The sequence below is a fragment of the Elephantulus edwardii genome, unplaced genomic scaffold (assembly GCF_000299155.1).
Source record: "Elephantulus edwardii isolate Elephantulus edwardi_28Jun2011 unplaced genomic scaffold, EleEdw1.0 scaffold00103, whole genome shotgun sequence".
Taxonomy (NCBI): Eukaryota; Metazoa; Chordata; class Mammalia; order Macroscelidea; family Macroscelididae; genus Elephantulus; species Elephantulus edwardii.
In genome coordinates this window covers 8,637,701-8,660,552 of record NW_006399853.1, presented here as the reverse complement: position 1 = coordinate 8,660,552, position 22,852 = coordinate 8,637,701, and the positions used below count along the sequence as shown (strand labels likewise).

At 44.1% G+C, this 22,852-nt stretch overlaps 1 protein-coding gene across 11 annotated transcripts in view; it reads left to right on the top strand.

Annotated features, from left to right (window-relative positions):
• TCF4 (transcription factor 4) overlaps positions 1–22,852 on the top strand; it is a 419,315-nt gene that overhangs the window by 220,407 nt on the left and 176,056 nt on the right. For 8 of the 11 annotated variants that reach the window (XM_006891721.1, XM_006891719.1, XM_006891724.1 and 5 more), the window contains one exon: positions 1,767–1,831. In XM_006891721.1, coding sequence (XP_006891783.1) covers positions 1,767–1,831 — 65 coding nt within the window. Of the gene's footprint in view, positions 1–1,282; positions 1,659–1,766; positions 1,832–3,169; positions 3,329–22,852 lie in introns of those variants that run through there. The other 3 variants (XM_006891726.1, XM_006891728.1, XM_006891729.1) reach the window with 3 other exon arrangements.

The window sequence follows — 22,852 nt, the reverse complement described above, 5'->3', positions numbered from 1 at the left end:
ATGATTTCACTATAATATCCTCATGCGATGAAAGATCTCAGGTCTCCCAAGATTGGCAGTTTCTTAACTGGAACCCTGTGTCTGTGGCATTGAAACAGATCAGAGCCTAGATCTTATTCTTAGCACTGAACACTGTACCAGAAAGAGGGCTGATGGGACTGGCTCTTGTAGAGTCGGATATTTACTGAAATAAGGAGAAAAGTCAGGGTTCATTTTAAGGCCTACGGTTGACTTTGTTAGAAAGTTATCTCTTACCTTGATAACTTTTTGTAGTTGTTGTCAGGTTGGGCTGGCTCAAAGCTGACCCTCCAGCGTGGGTTTTTGGGATAGTTGTCACGAGAAAAGATTGCCTGTCCTTCTCCCTTGGCGCCACTGGTAGATTTGGTCCATTTTTGAGTTAACAGTGAAACTCCCTGTGAACTAGACCGCCTGAATCCCTGCACACTACATATAGGCATATACAGTGGCAGAGGTACAGTGTGAACTGTCTCTACAAAGGCATGTACAGTAAGAACTGGGACCAGCTGCGAGATTGAGTATTGATTTATTCTTTGTGTGCTTTGAGAAGGCAGACTCTTTAATACCATTGTTATTGGTTGCACAATAAAAAAATTAAAAAGATGAGTGCTTGAGAGGGTAGAACTTTGGGTTATCTGCACATCAGAAGGATACTCATTCTGTTCCTCCAGATACTAATTTCGAATGTTCTCAGATGGAAAAGGGCTAGTAGAGTCTTCAGAATAATCCACTCCCATGGTAACGCAGTGGTCTCCAGGACAGACTCTCCAGGCCGGGCGTGCCTCAGTCTTGAGCAGCGTGGATTCCTGAGCTGGGCACTGAGATGCCCACTGCTCCCCTTGTCACTTGCTGGACTTTCTTCTGCTTAGGGTTCTAGTGCTGTAGTATCTTTATCTTCCTTGTTTAAGACTAAGGGAAAGCATAATTTGGAAAGAGATAAATGAGCAGCCTTCATTCTTAACCTTGGCCAAACGACATCATTGGTTGTATACGTGTCTGTCAAGCCATCCGCAGATAAGAATGGGCTTGATAGAACTTGAGCAAGACAGTCATAGTCCACAAGTCCATGTCCTGCCAGGTCTACTGGTGGAACGTGAACTTGGGTTCAGTGTAAGCACCGAAAAAAAAAATAAAATAAAAACCCCAGCAAACAAACAAAATATCCTCTTTCCCAGATGGAAATTTCATCATCATCTTGATCATGATGGGGGATTTACTCCTGGGAAAGAGAGTTGCTTTTTTTAAAAAAAAAAAAAGAGTGAGAGACTTGGAATTTTGAATTGTTTCTTTGCTAAACTCACCATCTGGAGAGTCCGTGATTGATTAGTTTTGGCCCCCCTATTAAGTGTCAATATAATCAATGGGAATTACGAGGCTAGGGTCATTACATAGATAATTTGCCTGCTGTGTAAATAAAAATGAAATTGTTTGAATTTTGTGAGAGCAGAGAAAGTGAAAATAAGGAATGACAATTTGTTTGCTAGAGAAAGTGGAGGCCGCTGGAATGACAGTTTTTGGAAGTGTGGAGCAGTTTGGCTAAGAATAGGAATGAAGGAATTTTTTTCCAGTTTCTCCTAGCCAGAGTGAGGAAGCTTTCTGCTCCTCCTGCTTGCATACATTGCCGGTCGTGCCTGCTTCACGTATGTAAACACCGGGGAAGGGAAGTCGATGCCTGTTACCTGGAGGAGCAGTTTTTTTAAAAAAGAAAACCACCGTTTACACTTTGTTTTTGTTGTTTCCTTTGGCAGGTAAAACGGAAAGGGGCTCCTACTCGTCTTATGGGAGAGAGTCAAACTTGCAGGGTTGCCACCAGGTAAGTGGGAAGCTCAGGGCGGAGGGGCTGGGAGATTGAGTTTGAATGAACCTGGGGAATGAGTTTGTTCTCTAAATGACATTCTACATTTGAGACAGTGGCATCAGGACTCACCGACTCTCTGTCTGTGTGACTCTCTGTCTGTGACGGTCTCTTTTCAAAAGCAATGAAATAACCCAGGGCTTTGAACTAATAAACATCTTCTCTTTCGAGGTTTGCCTTCTCTGAACGAAATTCAGTGGCTCCTTTGGATTTTCTCCCCCTTGTTCCATCAGCCGGTTACCAGTGCCACTGTTTGCAAATGGAGGATGCCAGTTAAAGTGATTCTATCTAAAGAGTTTATTTGTAATTAAGAACTGGCGAATGCCTTGCACGGCAAATGCTTCAAGAAGAAGGCATGTGTCAGACCCTGAGTGAGGGTGGCTAGTGCCCCTAAATTATAGTTTTCGTAGAGGCCGTGTGATGTTGTGTGAAAACAGGGTTGTATTGAAGGATAAAAATGTCTGTGAAAATATGATTTGTTGTCCCTTTTTGTTTCTGAATTGTTTTTGGCTGGAAGTCAAGGCCAGCAGGCTAACAGCAAAGCCGTCTCAGGGGAAGCATGCGTGAGCTAGAAAAATAAGAGTACTTTAATTAAATAATAAAATGCCAGTGTAATACAAAGGTGTAGCATGTGTGTGCCTGTGCCTCTGTGCACTCCTCATTTGCATACTTTTAACTCTCTGGAGAGCACCCGCTTCTAAAAATACTATCAGTGGCCCAAAGTGTGTAAGCTTTGTTTCGAGACAAAGTGAGTTTTGATAGAGCTCCTCTCTGTAATTTCAGTATCGGTATTAATCATATATTTATTTTTGTTTTTAAAAGAAGAACTTCAGACTTTTTTTTTTCTGTAAGTGCATTGGCTCCTTACTTTGGAAAACTCTTGGTACAATTTAATAACCCTCTTTAATATTCAAAGCTTTTGCTTCCTCTCACTCACCCAAACAAAATGCACATTCTTTTTTTTTGTACTGAAAAAGGTATGCTGGCTCTTTTGTAACCCCTGGCCCTCCCATTTTTCTTTAATGCTGTGAAGAGGGGGGTAGTTCATTTTGCATCTTTTCAACGACCTGTTTTGTAGCTCCTTGGGCCGGGAAGGGGGGCATAGGAGCAAAGCATTCGTTTTAGTCATGAACTAGATAGAACCTGTAAAGAAAGCTTCTGTTACGTATCAGTGATCTGTCATTGAAGGTGGTATCTGGTGGAGGGTGGATCCCCCCCCCCCCGCTCCTGTATATATTTGCATTTTTGAAGTTTTACTCCTTTGGTGGAGCCACCGATTCAGTCAGACTTGGCAGCGAAAAGATTGGTTGCGATGAGGTGAACGGTGGCTTGGTGGAGAGCCTGCCGCTACTGACAGGCCGGGGAGCTTACTTAGTTGATGGCAGTTTATTTGGAAAGAATTCTGCAGGAAAGAAATTTACAGCCATTCCAGCGCAGCGGAAACATCTTTGGAATGTGAGTGCATATGTTCCGGGCAGATAGCTGGGGTGACGCGCCTCCGAGTGGGGTGTCTCTGAGCACAGCTCCAATTCCCGCAGGAGAGCAGGTTCCTGTGTATCTGGTTTCTGAGGGTCAAGGCAGAGGTCACGCGAGTTTTGGGGGAGAAGAAAGTTGACAACATCCTTCCTTTCTGCAGATGGTCATGGCAGAGGTCTGTCTCGCTGGGCCTCTCTCGCTGGTCATTGAGAGGCTCAGCTTCCTTGTCCATGTACCCTTTCTTAGTAATAGGAATTGGCGTGATTCCTCACAGACACAAAGATTTCCTCTGCTGAGTAAGCGAGGCCTCTTAACTTGGGAAAGCATCATCTAGCCCGAGTGAGTCTGGCCGAGGGTGTGCAGGGATACAGACCCTCCCTCCGTGTCTGGGGACCACTTCTCTCGGGTGACAGCTGAAGTTCATTGCCTTTCCGGGTCCCAGGTGAGGTGAGGGTGGCCAGAGGGAGAGAGGACGGAGTAGAGGTGGCCAGTGGGCTGTGGGCTGGCTGGATTTCGGGGCCTTGGCCAGTTCATGGGGAGACACCCAGGTCCAGGAAATAACTATCGTGCATCTGAATGTGACCGTGAGCTTGTCTTTAAAAGTCTCCTCTGGTGACTGTGGAGTGGGGAGACGCCTGTCTTCAGTCTTTCTGTATCAGGCGTGTGAGTCTCGGAAGAATTGACTGTCCCCGGGCTTAGCACCATCCAGAGACACTGTGATTACTCACCCCTAAATAACAGCGGAATTTCAGGATGTCCCCTGAGTGAGGCGACAGGGGCTGAAGATGGCAAAGTGAGCATGTTCCAAATCTCACTGCCTTTTGTGAAATTTGAGAGTAGAACCGAGCCTCCAGCCTGTTTCTCTTGTGCTGGGTTATTGTTCTTTGAATCCCTGTCTACGAGACGCCAGCTATGCAAACCAGAAAGAAAAGCAGAGTCTCTCGGTCTTGGGCTTCGAGTCTAAATAGCAGAACACAGCTGAAATGATCCCCCCGGGGTGACAAGGTGAGTGGCTCTGGAGGAGGGAGTGCTTTTGTTTTCTCCCCTGCACGAGGTGGGAGAGGTGAGGTTGGAAGACCTGCCCAGGGTGTGCCCAGGAGGGCCTGCACGGGGCTGCGTTAGGATGCTGTGACAATGGATCATGGGGACTTTAAGGCAGTGAGTGCTGTTCATGTGCCCATGCTCTTCCACTCTTCCACTGCCCTTTGTTTGGGTAGAGAAATCGCCGTGGTCAGCAACAGGTAGGGAAGTACCAGTCTAAAGGAAGAAATTGTCATTTTGAGACCTCAATTGTTTGCACAAACTTCGTCTTAAAATAGACCTCTGTGTGTTCTCCTGAGGATTTAGCACTGATAAGTAATGGACATGTGGCTTTTAGCAAGAGTGGAGATCTTAGCAGCCCAGCAAAATTAAGCTGTTCGCCCTAAAAAATAGTAATGGGATCCTATGGATTTCTTAATGCAATTTCCGCATGAAATTGGTCTGGAATAAACATGGTAGCTTTTCAAAACTTTTGAAATGCTTTAGGAAACGAATCCACGGACAAACAAAAGCGGCCTTCAGGATGTGTTTTTCCCTTCGCACTAAATATGGCAAAGTGAATTTCAGTCACATCGGGCTACAGAAATCATGCCCAGGCTTAAAATACACTTGCCAAATTGCAACCTCATACTACTGCTTTTATTGGTCAAGAAAAAGAAAACTTCTAATAGAAAAATCTGAGATGAAAACAAGCGGAAATGAAGTTTTCCTTAAGCAATCGCGAACACCTCCTGGTATCCGCGCCCTAAAGGAAAATGTACCTTTTTGCTGTTTATCCCCCATTGTTGCTTTGGATAGGGCTTTCGGTGATTGCAAACTTTTCTCCTTTCCCCTCCATTTTGTTATGATTGATTGGTTTGAGTGAGATAATTATATCCTAAAGAATATTCATTAAGCTGGAACGCCTTCCCTTAAATGCATTTTCCGCATTGACTATTGATCGTTGGGAGCTTAGGGTTGCCCCCCCACCCCTTCCTGGTTTGTAGCACTAGTCAGAAGCAATACTTTGAACTCTAGCTTCGTTTGGATCCTTTGAGCAAGGGTTTTTTATTATCCTCCGTGTGTGTTGTGTGTGTGTTAGAGAATCTGACAATATTTCATTAGTTATGGCCTAGACATCTGAGTTTCTAGAATACCCTCCAGTTGAATCTAGTGGCAGCTGGTTTGAAATAACTATTTAAAAGGTTTATGTTCAAATATGTTACAACTACCTACCTTGAAAAAAAATTTTTTACTAAATTTTATTATTCAAAGTCTGGAAATATATTGCACGTGTACTTCAATTTAAAAACAGTGGAAATTGACAATCTCTTGAAAACCAGTAAGATGAATTGTAATTTTTATTTAGATTTTCACCACCGAATATCCCATCCCAAATCTTATTCTCTCTGGTGAAGCTCGTCCAGATTCTTTCTCAGCTAGTGATCAAATAGGACTCTTTTGATAAAAGTTGGTTGATGTTGAGATCATCAAGCTGACGTCAAACTATATAAGAAACAGCCCTTTTTTATTTTTAACTTCATTTGCTCCTAAATCTGGTCATTTTTGATTTATCAAGAGTAAACCAAGCTGATTTTATGGAAATTCTTCTTTAGGCCTGGTATAAGTGTATGTGTAGAAAAGGATTTTTTTATTTTTTTTTTTAAGCTAGGGCTGTTGTACATAGGGTCGCTATGAGTCGCAAACGACTCGACGGCACATAACAACAACAACAGTAGTATTGATGCTTTAATGTTTTTTCTTGTTGCTACTTGACAGTGGAGTGATTCTGACTTAGCATCACCTTGTATGGCAAAGAGGAACTGCTTTGAGCGTTTCCAAGGCTGTAATCTTTACAGGAGCAAATTGTCTGATATTTCCTCCAGAGGAGCCTCTGGCAGGTTGGAGCAGCCCACCTCTAAGTTACAGCCAAGTGCTTGAGCGTTGTCGCTGGGTCTGCCTTCCTAGCCTGGGTTTTAGGCCTTCTTCCCTGGAGACCTCTGTCATCAGGATATTGGTACTCCCTCCTTTTGTTTCAAGGTGCTTTTTCGAATTTCTCCTCTTGGTATGTTTGTTTACTGCTGCTTGTACCCACTTTGTAAATCCCGAGGGCCCAGGGACCATGTCTACTTTATGTTGCCCTGTCTGCCCGATGTTACTTGTTATGTCCTCAGCATCATTTTGGGAAATCATCTTGGGGATTACAGTCAATGTATGGGACTCATAGAAGCAACATCATTATCATTTTTTTAAATTAATTTTAATGAAAGTTTAAGAGACGTAGGGTTTCCATCATTTTTATTCTTATGAAAGCCAGATTCTCACCTACATTTTTTCCAAAGAAAGGCCTTTGGAAGCCTGCCGTTGAAAGCCCTGTGCTGGTCTGGTCGGCCCCGTGGTCATGTTGTAGGGGACATTCCCTTGGTACTCTCACATGGCTGAGCGCTGCCCAGTGGCTTCAGTGACCTGGGCCTGAGGGTCCTGAAAGGTGGAGTGGAAGGAAATGGTAAATAGATGTTCTATGTTCCTCAGGGGTGCATTTCTGGAACCCATGGTCAGGATACAGATATGACTATTTAAAGTATGTTGACAGTGGGACGTAATATTTAAGATCACACTGGTTCCAGCTGCCCCAGAGCCTGGCGCACCAGGCTCGTGAGCTTGTAAAGGGCAGCAGCTCTCGATGCTGGACTCTCATCCCATCAGCTACCTGCTACTCTCCAAAGAGAAGGATGATTCCCCTTTCCCTGTGTTGGTAAATAAACATTCACACTCTAGTTGTGGTGATGTAATGGTGTATAACCTATGGAACTGAGAACCAAAAGCTTGCTAGTTCAAATCCACCAGCTGTTTGTTGGGAGAAAGATGAGCACGCACTTCTTTTAAAGATTTACAGTCCCAGGAAGCCAGTCACTACTGGAGGGCATTGTAGGAGTGTGCGGAGTGCTGAGGATGAGAACAGAGAGAGGAGTTTATATACCCACCTTTCAACACCCTCCTGTAACTTCCTGCATTTTCGGAGATAGAATCATGCCCCACTGGTTTTATTTTGTTCTTAACTTTTTGCTACTAAAAGTTTCAAACATTCAGCAAAATTGAATAATAAAATACCAAACATTTAGGTGAACGGTTTGCATGCAAGAAATATCTATAAATACATTTATTTTGGCCAACCATTTAAAAATATCAGATAGAAAAATACTTCACTTTAAGGTATTTCAATGCATATCTCCTAGGGGGGAAAAAGCTTGCCTTGGTAGTTTAACTCAAATACTCTTATTATTCTGCTAAGGAAATTAACATTATTTTCTAATATAATATTCAGCCCATATCCAGATTTCTATAATTGCCCACTGTTACGAAAAGCCTTTATTATAGCTTTTTTTCTCAGACATTGGATTTATAACTCGACATTCGTTTGCACCGTCTCTTTAATTTCTTTTAAACTAGAGCTCCCCCTCTACCTTTTTTTTAAAAAGGGTAACCGACTGCGAAGAGGAAGCCAGTTATTGTGTACAATCTCCTCCTTTCTGTAGCTGCCTGATCATTTCTTTGTGGGGGTGTCAGTTTCTTCCTCTTATCATTTCTCTTGCTTGTATATTGGAAATCAAACCCAAAACCTCATTCAGATTCAGTTTAAACATTTCTGACTTGAGTCTAGATAATGCTGAGTGCTTGAAATCCCATTTCTTCATGAGCTGTATAGTGCCTGCTGATCCATTTGTTGTCCAGGCTAACTCTAATGACTTGAAAAATGGGGAATTTGTACCTTGACAATTAGCAAATAATTATGATGGTGATATTTTGGCACTAGGGGAATATCCCTGCTCCCTAACAACCCATGACCTTAACACTTAACCCTCATTGAGGATCTTCTTGGAAACAGTTATTTTAATAGAAGGTTTCAAATTAGTGGTGTTTTGTTTCTTATTTGAAGCTTGTCAGTCTTTGTGCAGTTATATCAGAGATTCTTCTGAAGAGCAGCACTTGCCTTTACCAGTGATTGTAGCCTCGTCAGTGTTGATGTTCCATTCATAGACAAGTGTAGCTCTCGTTATCTCTGTTTGAGATAGGCATTCTTACCTGGAAGATGCAGGAAGCATGAAGTCTGTGTTTGGGTCCCTGGCGTACTGATAAGCACAGCAGTGCGTTCTGAGGCTGATGGTCAGGATACCTGTCGAAGGAAGGAGGTGCTGACGGCTGTGTTATCTAAACTAAACTGTGGTGTTCTTTTGTTAAAATTTGGAATCTGTGTTTATGTCTGTGCCCTGAGCTGTTTGACTAATGGCTCGATAGTCCTAAAATTCTGCAGATCCTCTGTTTTCTCGTAATTACCATTAACCACCCCATAGATTATCCATCGGATGCTGATGAACTGGCCGACTCTCAACAGTTGTTGTCAGGTGCCCTAGGAAGTTGCTGTATCATATCACCAAAAAGTTAGCCTGGAAACTTGATCTGTAGGGAACGTGGGGAAGAGCTACTAGGTACCAATATAAACCTAAAAAGTTGAGTGCCATCGTTAATCATTTAAAAAATAAAAATTCTCTTAGATTTAAGGTACGCCAAACCAGAATGACGCTTTGAGTAAGTCCCAGAACCAAGATTTGGGCTCTAAAATACCCGCTTTCAGAGCCAGCGCTTTGGGAACTGGACTCCCTACCCTCAAGACCATACGGGAGTTTTGAGGCTGAGTACTGTATTAAAGTTCAACATTCAGTTTTGGTAGATTCCAGAGAGACTGACACTTTAGGACTGTTGTCACGCCTACTGTTCTTTGGTAACATTAGGTTAATTCTGACTCCCGACGACCCTCGGAGCAATAGAACTCCAGTGCCATCTTCACAGGAGACGTGCGGAGCCCCGTGGTGCGGCCACTGTCCCAGGCTTGTTGACGTTCTTCATCTTTTCCTCTGACTCTCCCCGTTAGCAAGCCTGGTAGACCTTTCTGAGGCCTGACTGCTCCCGATACCCCACCCCTGATGGTCTCCGCATCCTCACTTCTCAGTCAATGTGTTCTCTGTTGGGTTGAGGTCCCCAGAGATGGCCAGGTATGGGGATTAGGCCAAGACAGACTTGGATCCGAACAGAGAGGTCTGCAGTGTCTCTTGTGGGCAGGGAGTCAAAGGGTAGGCTGTGCAGGGGACTATCTTACAGTTCCTGAATGCCAATCTTTTCTTTTAAAGCCATTGTTGTGTTGCTTTTTGTACTGTGGAGTCGGGATTCACAGCTGACCCTCCAACCAGTCCAGTTTTCAGAAGCAATAACTTACACAAAAATTGGTTGCCCATCTTTCTTGCAAGAGCAGCTGGTGGATTTGAACCTCATGCCTTTGGATTGACAGCACAAGTCTTTAGCACTAAGCCACCAGAGTTCCCCTTTCAAAGATGTATGGATAGAGATACAGATATATGACTAATCCAGACTCTTCCGTCGCATCTTTAGAGTTAGCATGTGAGATTTCCATGAAAACCAGTAAAAACTTCTGTGAAAAGGCTGGAGTAAGATACGCCAGCTCACATTCTAGCAAGATCACGAGCATTTCTTGGAAAAGGACAGATAATTTTCTGGCCTCGTTTTGTACAGTGCGGGCAGAACGTGGCTCACCACTACAGGAATCCGGATTCATCATAGATCCAACTGGTACTCAAAAAACACAAGAACAGCATAAAGCGGAAGTCTCAAACAACACCCTTAGCAGCTTCTTAAATGCGACCCAATAATTTCTTGATTATGGCATTTAACCCACTTGTGAAATACATGAATCGACAGAATACATGTTGGACGCTTGGGCGGATTTTCTGCAGCAGTTCAGGACAGCCAATGCATGTAAAGCCACGGAAATGGTTATGAAACCAAACACTAGCTCGGCTGCTAACCATGAAGTTAGTGGTTCAAACCCACAGGGGCTTCACAAAAGAAAGATGTAATGGTTTGAGTCCATAAAGATTTCAATATAGGAAATCCTGTGAGGTAATTCTACTCTGTTCAAGGCTGTTGTTGTTACTATGTGTCATTGAGTTGAAGCTGAACCTCCAGCGGGTTTTCAGAGACTATGAATCACATGAGAGGAGATTGCCCATCTTTCTCTCTCTGAACACCTGGTGGATTTGAACCACTCACTTTTGGGATTGCAGTGCAGCTCCTTATGAACCAGGCTACCATTGAGCCCTACTGTAATCTGTAGCAGCTGCATGTTATACCATCAACAGCACTGGCTTTGATTTTGAAAGAGAGTGAGTCTTAGTATTCCAGTTGAAATTTCACCAAGTTTCTTGGGATTAATTTCTCTTATGAAAGCATTAAGGGAATTTCTAAGGCTACACATCTTCATCTTTGTGGTTCTGTTATGTATTATGAAAGGGAAAGATCAATTCATGCCTAAATAGGAACAAATAATTTGGTGTGAGGTGTAACTGATAAAACTTAATGCTGAAGTGTACCTGCCTCTCAGATAGCTGTTGATAGAGCCATGTGACAGGCAACATCTTTGCAATTCAGTGTCAGGATAACTTTGCTGTAAAAAAAGAGTACAAATAGATCTTCTTTGTTCAAGATCGCACTTGATATTATTCCATCACTGAAGAGTTGCCTGCTGCAGCTCTTCTCATTAAAACCAAAATTTTTAAATGTTGGAGACACAGAGAGTAACAACACTCCATAATCTAAAGGGAATGGATTTAATGGGGGCTTTTGCAAAATTAAACAACGGTTTCTTGTGGCGGCTGCCGTGCCCGTTATCAGTAACCTAGAATTGCATAGAATTGAAGACCCTCATTCTTGGAGAAGCATCTGTATTATTTTGTACGTTTGTATGGGTTAGTTTGTATCTGGTCTCATGTACAAATCCACTAAACGAAGCTTGCGAGGGCCCATCCTCTCATGTGCGCTGGGTTATTATTGTAACAAGTAAGGAGGAAGCCAGCAAGGATGCTTGTTTGTATTTGCGCCTGCATTCCTAAAGCACACCATTTTCCCCCTCTAAAAAACCACAACACCTCATTGCAGTGGAATAGCAACCAACCCTCAGCTGGACCTCCACTGTTTCTGAGCTGTAAATCACACATGTGGAAACTGCCTGTCCTTTTCCTGAAGAGTAAGCTGATGATACCAGAGCGGGCCAGCTGGCCCTTGGGTTAGCTGTGTTATATGTGGACATTTATGGTTCTTGAAGAAGTCAAGCTGTGGTGGAGTAGCAGCATTTCGATGGAAATCTCCCTAAATTTTACAGAATATTCTCCCTGCTAAATCAGGAGCTCTGAGGATTCATTAGAAAGAAGCTGAGAGGCCAAGCCCAAAGCACGCAGTTCAGATTCACCTGTGAGTGAGAAAGAGGGGCATTCTTCTCCCGTGCAGTTAACGCCTCTAAATACCCACTGGAGGGTCAGTTATGAGTTGATTCCAAATAAATGGTACGTAACAACATTCTTATGGCCTTTACCTTTCTTTCTGCTCTTTCTAACTTCAAATGACATCTTTTGGTGAAGGCACTGTGATTATATTTTTTTAAATGCCAGCTATATTCCATTTTAAGCCCCACTTCAAGGCCACATTGTTGTGCATTTGGGACGACGGCAATTCAATTATAAGAAAATAATTAACAAAGAGCCTCCTTGAGGTTTTCCAGCAGTGCCCACCCTCCGGAGCTCGGGACGCGGGTCCCCGGGTGTTGGCGTTTGACCATGCATGCGCGTAGAATAATCCAGGCTCATTTGGGCTGCAGTAATGAACAGCAGGGCACTGAATCTTTTTGGTTTTATTGGTATTGTATACAGTAAGTTATTAAATTTCATCTCTGTAATACACCTGCAGTAAAATAACAAAACATTGCTGCACTTAAGGAACATGTGTGTGTGGTACAGTGCCCTCCCCATCATTTCCAACCCCCCCCAACAGCTGCTTACAGATTTCAAGATCCATTGTATATATTCCCCTGAGTCCACCTCTAATAATCGAGGCACATCTGCCATTGCAGCATTATAGGCATATGTAGTTTTATTGAAAACTATACCTGTAAAAAAATTAAATAACTCCTACCTCAATTAAATTGGCAAGCTACCTTTTGAAAAGATCATATTGCAGACCTCTCGAGACCCAGTGAGTTCATTTTAGTCTTATATTACAAATCACTAAATATGTTATTTTTATTTAGCCATGTAGCTAGCTTTTCTCATACATTGATGATAAGTCACTTTCATCTGTTGGTTATTTTTTATTATTATGATTCTCGTCTTTATGGATTTTTGTTGTTGTGGGGTTTTTTGTGTTGTTTTTTTTTTTTTATTTAAAAATTCAGTCAAGCTATAGAGGAAGCAAAAATTGAGAGTCTGCCCACACTAAACACAAGATTAAGCCAAATGGAAAGGGCCTTATCGTGCCACTTAACCCTTAATGCGGTTTTTGAGAAACCATGTATCATAATATCTGGATGAGGATATTCCCTTTTAACTTAGCTTGTGCTTAGACTTGAGGTTCCCACAAGCCTGAGACCTCTCAGATCATCAGAATGACAGGCAGAAGTATGAATGGGGCAGAGGGAACATGCATGTGAAATCCTTTGGATTAAGTTTCTTCATTTGGCACATATTTTTGTGTTGAGAATTGGGTTGCTTTTGGTTGTATGTAAAAGTAGTTTTTATTTTACTCTAGTAAATTAGTAACAAAGTTCCTGAACATAGCTTTCCTTTTCTATCACTTATGGTATGGAAAGTATATAGTTCTTTAGAGGGTTAAATATGCTTGTATTAACAGGGTTCTAACCAAGAAAACAGTGTATATATTTACTGATGTAGAAACCTACTGTATGATAAGAAAATGATATGCCAGAAATGAAGAGGACAATTCTTAGAAAGAGGACATTTGTGCCATTCAAAATGATTGTGTATGCAGGGAGCTCTGATGGCCTAGTGGCAAGAAGTTGCACTGCAATCCTGAAGGTGCTCAATTCTAATCCATCAGATGCTCTGCTGAAGGGAAAGGTGAAATCTCCTCGATGGCACACAATAAGGAAAAAAAAGAAAAGAAAAGAAAAAATGCGTATAAATGACCTGAGGGAGGAAGAGAGGATCCTGATCCCCAAAGCAAGCAAGAACCCTGAAAATAGATCCTCCAATGAGAGGCAAAATGTAGTTGGTATTTCAGGATGAAATCCCAGGTAAATATTAGATGGTGGTTGTTAAAACGTCAGTGGTTCAAATCTACGAGCTGCTCTTTGGGAGAAAGATGAACTTGTAGAAAGATTCCTGTAATGACTGACAGCCAAGCAACCCAGAAGAATGTCACCATTAGTCAGGTTCAACTAGACCTCACTGAGTTAATGGTTTGGAGAGAGGAGTCCTGGTGATTCGGTGGTTAAGCTAACCCAGACGTTCATGGTTGGAACAAACAAGCTGTTCAGTGAGAGGAAGACTGAGCACTGTGCCCCCCAAAATATCGCAGCCTAGAAAGCCGGGTAGGATGGTTCTACTTTGTTGCATGGTGATGTTGCTACAAGTCTAATTGATTTGATGCCACCTAACAATAGTGGCGCTTAGGGGTTCCGGACGTAGTGAGGAAAGAAGGCCAAATCCTAGAAAGGGAATACTTAGGTACTCCCAGTATCCAGAGTTCGGAGGAAATCCAAATGCAGGATTCTAGAAGGATTCCCCTTGATTTTATAATAAAATTTAAATGTAAAGTGAATTCGGAACCAGTTCCTCAGTTAAAACCTGCACAGAAGTTTAAGTTAAGCTGTCACCCCTTTGGGACCTCCAGACTTGAACTTGCATCCTTTGGGTGTGATACGCTCTTGTGAGAGTATCTGTTACCAGCATTTCTGAACTGTGAAGTCTGTCTGTCGTGCCCAGCCCCTCAACTCAAATCTGTCATGTGGAGGGTGACACATCATCAGTGATGGGAAAAGATTTGCTCTGGACAGTGACATGTGGCAAAGAAGAATGTCAGCAGCTGCCGTGACAATGACAGCGTCCCTCAAGGAGTGTCTCTGCCTTTCTGCTATTTAACTGCTTCAGCCAAAGAGCTCTTGCTGCTGTGAACCTATTGTACTCAGCCCTCCTCCCAGTTGGCTGTTAGGACTTGAGGACTGACTTGAATTAGTTTTGAATGTCTGGATTCTGGTTGCTATTTTGTCATTGGGAAGGGGTGGAAAATGACACCTATGCTTTCTCTGTGAGGAGGAAAGGTCATTCTCTCATTTATTTCTTGGAGACCCTGCTCTATACTCCATTGTGTGGGTGATATCTGCACACTGTCAGTTCTTCAACGCCACCCTGTCTCCAATTCACATTTCATTACAAAGCAGGTATTTCATTGTTTTATATCCTCAGTAACAGCATTGGCCTCTGAAGTTTCCTTGAGTGCCTGCAGAAGTTCGTAGAGGCCAAATTTGGAAGCTCCTGGGGAGTTCCATCGAATTAGTTACCTGGCGCATTTAATTTTACCTGTGTTCCTGATAGTTGTAGAAATAGCTCTGGAAATAGAACGTAGAGATCCTTAGTCAAATCTGTAGGGCCCCAGCCAGCAGCCGGAAGGTTTATCAATGTTATGTCCACCAAACTTTCCATCTAGATGTTCCATAAACATAATTATTATGAAAGAGCAAGACCACCTGATACCCCCCTGAAGTTTGTGACAGCTTCATCTAGGTGGAATGATTGAGTTAGTAGTTTAAGTACCTAATTTCAGTATTGAGGGTACCAAGGACTGCTAGGAAAACGAACAGATTCATCCTGGGAAGGGTTAAACCAGGCTGCTCCTTGGAGGCAAGGATTGTGAGGCTCCGTCTAACATACTTTGGACATGTTGCAAGGAGGGCCAGGTCCTTGGAGAGGGACATCATGCTGGGGAGGGTGGAGGGACAGCGCAGGAGAGGAAGGCCCTCTATGAGGTGGATTGATTCAGTGACTGGGGTAATCGGGATGGGAGTGTCAGAGACAGTGCGATCGGCACAGGACAGAGCAGGGTTTAGGGCTGTTGTCCATAGGGTCGCTATGAGTTGCAAGCGACTCGACGGCACATAACAACAACAACGTCATATTCTTGAATATTCCTCACATATTCTTCTCTGGGGGCTTGAATAAAATTACCAGATATACGAGAGTACAAACAGAAATTGCTAACTCATCTAAGCCATTGTAGTCTGAATGGAATTTCACAGACTGAGCTTCCTGTCAAGGTAGATCTTTCACCTGTATGTCCCCTGGCTTGATAACTGCCATCCACCATCTAAGACGACTCTATCACGTCGCCCTCAGACAATATCAGTGCCAGATCCTGTCCACTCTGCTTCCTATATGCCGCTAAATGGTTTGCCCTTCTCCACTCTCATTCCCCTTTGCCACGCCCCCGTCATTCCGTGTGTGTGTGTGTGTGTGTGTGTGTGTGTGTGTGCGCGCGCGCGCGCTGGCCTTTTGATGTCTCCCTCTCCACTCATGTCTCCATCTCCAGCTACACTGATTCCAGGACACTCTCCTGATTCTTAGACTTTGTCAGCACTCATCCTTACCCCTTAGAATGTCTTCCCTATTCCTCACCTTATGATCCTTTTTGTCAGATAACGTAAACTCTGCTCTCCGTGCAGTTCATGCACCGCTTCCTCAGGGAGGCTCAGTCTTACAAATAGACTAGAACTCTTGTTGGTGTGCCTGCACCGTGCAGTTGGAACTGACCCATAGCTTTCACAGGCTGGCTTTCAGAGGCAGCAAATGGCACGGGAGGAGATTGCCCATCTTACTCCTGTGGAGCAGCTGGTGGATTTGAACCACTACCTTTGGGTTCGCCAGTGGAACTCATTAGCACTAGCTCACTGACCAGAATGAGTTGTCTCTTATTCTCACGTAGCCTTCAGTGCATTTTTCTGTGCTAACATTTGACATACACTTGAGCCTCCTGAAGACATGGCCTCAGCCAACCCTGTCTATCTTCAGTTCCCAACTTGGGAGAGCCCTGATGGCCTCGTCTGCCGGGAGCTGTACTTCTAACCCAGGAGCTGAGCCTCTGGTGGTTTCAGTCCACTAGTGACTGCAGGGAGAAGGATGGACAGTCTCCTCATGTGCGATTTGTGGCTGTGGAACCAACTGGAGTGTCAGCTGTGAGTTGGTTCTGACATGAGGGCAATGACTGGCCTGATTCAGTGCTTAACTGAAGGGAACTCACCACATGCTAGCTCAAGAGGAGATGGTGGGGAAGATGGGTGGATGGTTAGATGGTGGGTTAGATGGGTGGATGGTGAGATGGTGGGGTGGATGGATGCAAGATTAGATGGTTGACTGTTTGGGTGGATAAGTTGATGACCAAATGAACCTTCCTGATAACAAATTATATTTGAAAAAAAATACATGCATATTCTTTCTGTCTTTTGTGTGTGTGTGTGTGTGTGTGTGTGTGTGTACTGTCAGATTGAATCTGGTACAGGAGGAGATTGCCTCTCCTTCTCCAGTAGAGCATCTGGTGGATTTGAACCAGGCATCTCTGGGATTGCAGTGCAGCTTCTTGCCACTAGGCCACCAGAGCTCACCGCATGCCTATTTCTCAACGGCAGTGAATTATACCATTGGCCTTAAGAAGTTTGAACTGCAGTTGACCCTTGAGCCATATGAAAGTCGAAGGCACTGGCCTCCTACATAGTAGTAAATCTACATATAATGCAAACTCTTGAACAACATGGGCTGAACTTCCCGGGCCCACTTCCACACAGATCATTTTCTTAATGCCACTGGGGTGAGTCCAGTGGTTGCACGAATCTCCTTAAAATGCCATGTTCTGTTAATCACGGTGGGTGAGCACTGCATCTCCAGTAAATCACATGCCATTTACTTAGTGCTGAAGCACCCAGCACTCTGTGTAAAGAGCATTGTCATTTTAGAATTCCTCCGCAAAGACTGCATTGAACTATTTCCCATACGTAAGTACCAATTGCACACCGTCTCATGCAGTTTGCTCATTACTTAGAGAAGTTTAATGACACTGTGTGTTTTCTCCCAGCTTCCCTTCTTCTCCTTCACAATGCCTGGTCCGACTTGCTGGGCAAAGGATTGGTAGAGACCAAGTTGGACGATTGGAAGAGATCAAGTTGAACAGATCGTGTCTGGTTTCTTCATGTTCCTTTCACGTGATTCTTTTCCTTGCAACTGGGAGCTAAGAGTGGAGTTGTTGTTACATATAATCTTTCAAACACTTTGAAAAGTGAGGAAGGGGAGAACAGTGACAATGAGCCCAGGTTTTGTTTTCATTTGTAATGAAATCTTTAAAGATAAAAGGTTGAGTCAGAAGGGACCTAGGCAGCGTGTTCTGGGTTACCTACTTGTCAAGGACATGCAGGCTCAGAGATGTTGAAAGGCTAGGTCAACATCCCACAGCAGCCTTGATCTCCGGTCTTGCACTTGTGGATTGCAGTTCTGGTGCTGTGCCCTTTGGACAATTTCCCTTGGTGTCTGTGTACTGACTTTCTCAGAAGGAGCTCAGAGCCAGCCTCACCATGAAGTAATAGCCTGTAGCATCCTGCAACGCCTCCTGAGAAATTTTCTGGGCGAGTGTCCCTTTGTTCAGCTACCACCGAATCACACTGTCACTGAGCCAGAGGGTGTCGTTTGCTTGTAAATACGGAGTTTTTGAAATGTCACTGTAATACTGGAAAAATGTTGTCTCAGAAGGTTGCCAAAGTGACAGAATCCCGACATTGTAAATACCAGCCAACTTGAGTGCTCACAAATGACAGGAATAAAATATACTTGACTAAATCCCTAATAATCACTGATAACACTGTTTACCCTCAGCGACCAGGAGTGCAAACTTGGATAAAAAGCACGCGTGTACAGATATCATTAACGTGTCGGAGCCCTCAGCCTTTTCCAGAATATTTTGATGGAAAAGCTTCCTAAATATGTAAAAGCTTTACAATCACTAAGAAGCAATTGCGTGAGATAGGGTGCCTTTGGCCCTGGTGGAAGTGAAGGGGGGGGTCCCCTGGCTGTCTTTTGGAGGATGGAAGATGGGGAAGGTGCCATTGTTATGGATAGAATCCATCTGTAGTCTGGGCCAAGTGGGTGGTCAATATTCTGATTTTTTTTTTTTGAAGATGTGTTTCCTGGAAGGCCCGTTTTCCCAAACAAGAGCTTACCTATGTGTCTTGTGCTCTAGGGAAAGAATATGTGTGGTCAACTTAGCAGTGAAAACTTTAGGGCAGCAAATAACAAGCTCCCTTGTGTACTTGGTACCAGACTTTGAAGCAGAAGGGTCAGGTAAATTGTTTGACTTCACTCCCACCCTAACAAAACGAAAATAAAATGCTTTGTTGTAAAATTGATTCCAACGCCTAGTGACACTATGTTGTTGCTGTTGTTAGGTGCTGTCTAGTTGAGTACAACTCATAGTGACCCTGGGGACAACTGACCCAAACCCTGCCTTATACTGTGCCATCCTCACCATCATGGGTATACCGGCAGATAGAATTAAACTACCCAGTACAGTTTCCAGGGCTGAGACTCTAGTCTTTACAGAAGGACACTGCCACTTCTTTCTCTCTTGAGAAGTTGATAGTTCGCATTCTCTGTGAAGCTGCTCATCTGAAGGGCCCCTTGGCCCCCGTCTCCCGAGGAATGCTAATGGGATGTTGGCAGGTATAGAGAGTTCAATCTTTCTGTTTTCAACATGACAAGGGACAGCTGGGTGACTAATGTTGGTAAAAAAAAAATCAGCATCAAATTGGGGTTGTTGACCTAAATTTGGAGCTCTGGTGGTCTAATGGTAAGAATCTGTGCTGCAATCCCGAATGCACGGATTTGAATCTTCCAGCTGCTCCATGGAGAAGGCTGGGCAGGAGTCTCCTCTCATGCCATTAACTGCCTCTGAAAACCCACCGGAGGGTCATTTATGGGTTGATTCTGACTCAACAGTACCCAACAACGACGCAAAGATGACTCATCTCCAGGGGTTCTAGTCCACAGCACCTCTGTGGGAGACAGTGGGCGTTCTCCTCCCATTGATGTTTACAGCCCTGGAAACCAAGTGGAGGGTTTTGTGTGAGTTAACGCTGATTTGACTGATTCCAGTGGATTGGAGTGAGCTCGCAGACCGTAGGGTGACTTTGTATCACGGGAAGCTGCTCCTGTGTCTGCCCTGAAGTTTCAGGAAGGGCAAGAAGCCTCCTCCTTCATTTCCAGATGTGCCTAAAATATTTTTCCTTGACATTTAATTTTTTAAAAATAAATATTACACGCATCCTTTGCTAAATACAGTGAAAAGCTGTATTCAGTCTTCAAACTACCCAGTGCTGATGAGATTGGGGAAAACGGCAGAATTGCACACTGGAGATGGACATTTAACCAAGAAATAGCGCTGATTGTGTGTCTTAGATTTTAGCAGTTAGAAAAGAATCCACACGAAGGAAAAGCTTTCAGTCAGAAAATGCTGGAATGTTAGGAAGAGCTGGACTCTGGGAAGTACGAGTGGAGTAAACAGTGAAACCTGGAGCAGGAGTGCAGAGTTGGAAGTGGTCTTATGACAAGGCTGAGGCCCTTTGAGGAGAACGCAGAAGTCGTGTCTTTAGTGCCAGTGGGTGGCATCGGTGTGATGATAATACAGCTTTACGCATCTGGACGGGAACGCATCAGGCCTGTCTCAAACGCTTAGTGATTCAGTGAGTTGGTCTGATGTCATCGTCGTCCTGCTCTGCCACGGATCGTCCCTGGATGAGGAGGACCCTGGCAGCTGTCAGGCTTGGTGTACTAGTTTGCCTGTTGAGATAAAAGTGTTGCTGTTGGAGAGAAGGTCTCCAGACTCGAATTCCATCCTGCATTACTTCTGCTTGTGGGTGATGAATGCTGACAGACACCGTTACAGTTCTATCCGAGAATGATCGCTTTGTCTTCCCAGGATCAGCTCAGGGGCTGTGTCTGTGTGGCATTCTGCGACAGGAACCCTCAAAAGCGGAGGGTTTTGGTTCTGATTTTGAGCCTGAGCCTTCAGTATCATGGGAGCTGGTGCAGTACGGTGCATGCCTGTGACTGTTCATTGCCTTGATTTTTGACTCCCTGGTGGTGGGTATAAAAGGTTAATGTTGGGCTGAGAACCAGAAGGTCAAGAGTTCAGACCACCAGCCTGTCTGTGGGCCCGGATGGGGCAGTCCCCTCCTGTGCACATTTACAGCCTCTGAAGCCCAGGGGAGGCGTCTTGTGAGCCAAAATGCACCAGCACTGGGTTTGGTTTTGGTTTTCTCAAAGGATAAAGGACTTTCATCCCCAACATCAAGGCTTTGCGCTTCGTTCACTTTCCGATGATCTTCTAGAAGTGAGTTTATAAAATCATGTAAGGTTATATTCAGGGTATGGCAGGCAGATTGAGATCACTGAAAAGATGGAAGAGTTGAGTGAAAGTGGTAAGGACATGGCGTGATTGGAGAAGGTCTCACTAAAGATGCTAAGGCAAAGTCAAGTTTAAACATGCTTGTTTCCTGTTCAAGTTAATCTTTTATCTAAAACAGATTTTTTTACTATTCTAACTTTTACCCTGAAGATGGATAGCCAGTTTACCCCTATTCAAGGTGGTCAATAGGGTTTTATTCCTTTCTGAGCTCTTTGCATAAGCTCTCTTCTGAGTCTGAAGGCTGACAGAACAAAGCAAACCTGCGTATCTCTGTCTGTTCAGAAAAATGGGAATAGGGATTTCTTTTTTACTACCAGCTCCACTGCCTCTGAGGAGATCTGACTTGGGGACCTTCCATTGGGTTTCCAAGACCGTAACTCTTCAAGGAAGGACACTGACTACATGCCTTTTCACGTGCAGAGTGGCTAATGGACTCAGACCACAGGCGTATCAGCAGCCCAACTCCTTACGCACGATGCCACCAGGACCCCTATTTCATATCATCGATTCATTTCCTTTGAGTCAGAACTGACTCATTGCTCCATTGGGTTTTGGAAACTGTCACTTCCATGAAAGGAGATTGCTCATCCTTTTCTTTTCGAGGTGCTGGTGGATTTGAACCTCCAGAGAAACACGGCATTTGGGTTAGCAGAGCAGCTCTGTAAGAATTGTGCCCCCCACCCCGAGCTCTTTTTTTGACTTGTTATGTGCTCTTGAGTCCCCTGTGACTCACAGCAGTCCTAAACCCTGCCCTGTCCTGTGCCAATCTTGTTGTCTCTGATACTCCTACCCCATTACCCCAGTCACTGAATCAGTCCATCTTATCTATAGGGTCTTCCTCTCCTGCGCCGCTCGCCCCCCTACCCCCCAAGCATGATGTCCCTCTTCAAGGACTGGTCCTTCTTTGCAGTGACCGCCTAACTTTTAAGGTAGCTCTTCTGTGAAATTTAACATTTAAATACGGATGTAGTTTAAATACGGATACTTTAAAACTTAAGCGGTAGCACTAATGATTTGTATCAGTGTAGATTTGGGGAACTCACTTTCCTGGTCTTTAAGTTCCGTTCAGCTTCATCTCCAGACTCACTCATCCTTACTTAAGTAAAAAGTCAAAACCCAAGCTCATTGCAGTTGAGGTGTTTTCTCGTCATTGTGACCCCCTATTTAGATTTCACTGGCTCTAAATCTCCATGGAAGGAGTTTGCCCTTCTTTCTCCAACAGTGGTTGGTGGATTCGAACTGCTGACCACGTGATATGCCAGCAGAGCCCCTTACCTATATAACCTCTCCCTCAAGGAAGTGTCTCTGTATTTCCCCCTGGTGGCCAGAGTAGGGAAAGACAAGATGAAGGACAGGAAGAGGCCATATGGATAATGTTACCACTTTGCAAGTCCTTATTTCTGTTTATGTATCATGAGTCTTTTTTCAAGATCAGTGTAAATAAGTTCCGCATAGGTGAGTGCTTCACTGTCTGTGTTCCTTTTTGGGTCCCATGTTTTATTGTTGGGATTGCCTTCCTTCATCTTGTTCTTCAAGTCCTGATTGATCTGATTTTTGTCTCAACAAATCCTCCATTCTCATAGTAGGAGACAACACGCGAGTGAGTGAGGGAGTGAATGAGTGAGAAAGGAGAGAGACAGGGGACAGGAGCAGTGAAAGTCTGTGCTCCTGTCACCTCCTGTGCTGATGTAGAAGGACTGTGATTTTTATAGGCTCCCTGATTAGCCCGACACGTCTCACCCCGGCTGTGGCTCATGCCTGTTCATTGGCCCACAGTGCGTGAGCATGCCAGCTCTTTGACAGCTGCCTGTTGTCAGAGGGCCATCTTTCCTCCTTTTCAGTCTGACTGAACACAACAGGAGCCTCTGCAGCCCTCCACGCTGCTCTGACAGGGTTGCCCTGGCTGCCAGCCCTCAGGATCATCAAGGAGACAATTGAAGACATCGGAAAGGACTAAGATAACCAGTGAGCGTCTTGAGTTGGGGTGGACCAGCAGAAAGTGTCTCCTTCTGAGGTTATTGCACAGGATTGTTGTCTTCTGCCGTAGAGGTGGAACTGGCCCATAGCTGACCCTCCAACAGGTTTTCAGATGCTGTAAATTAGGCAAGAGGAGATTGCTCATTC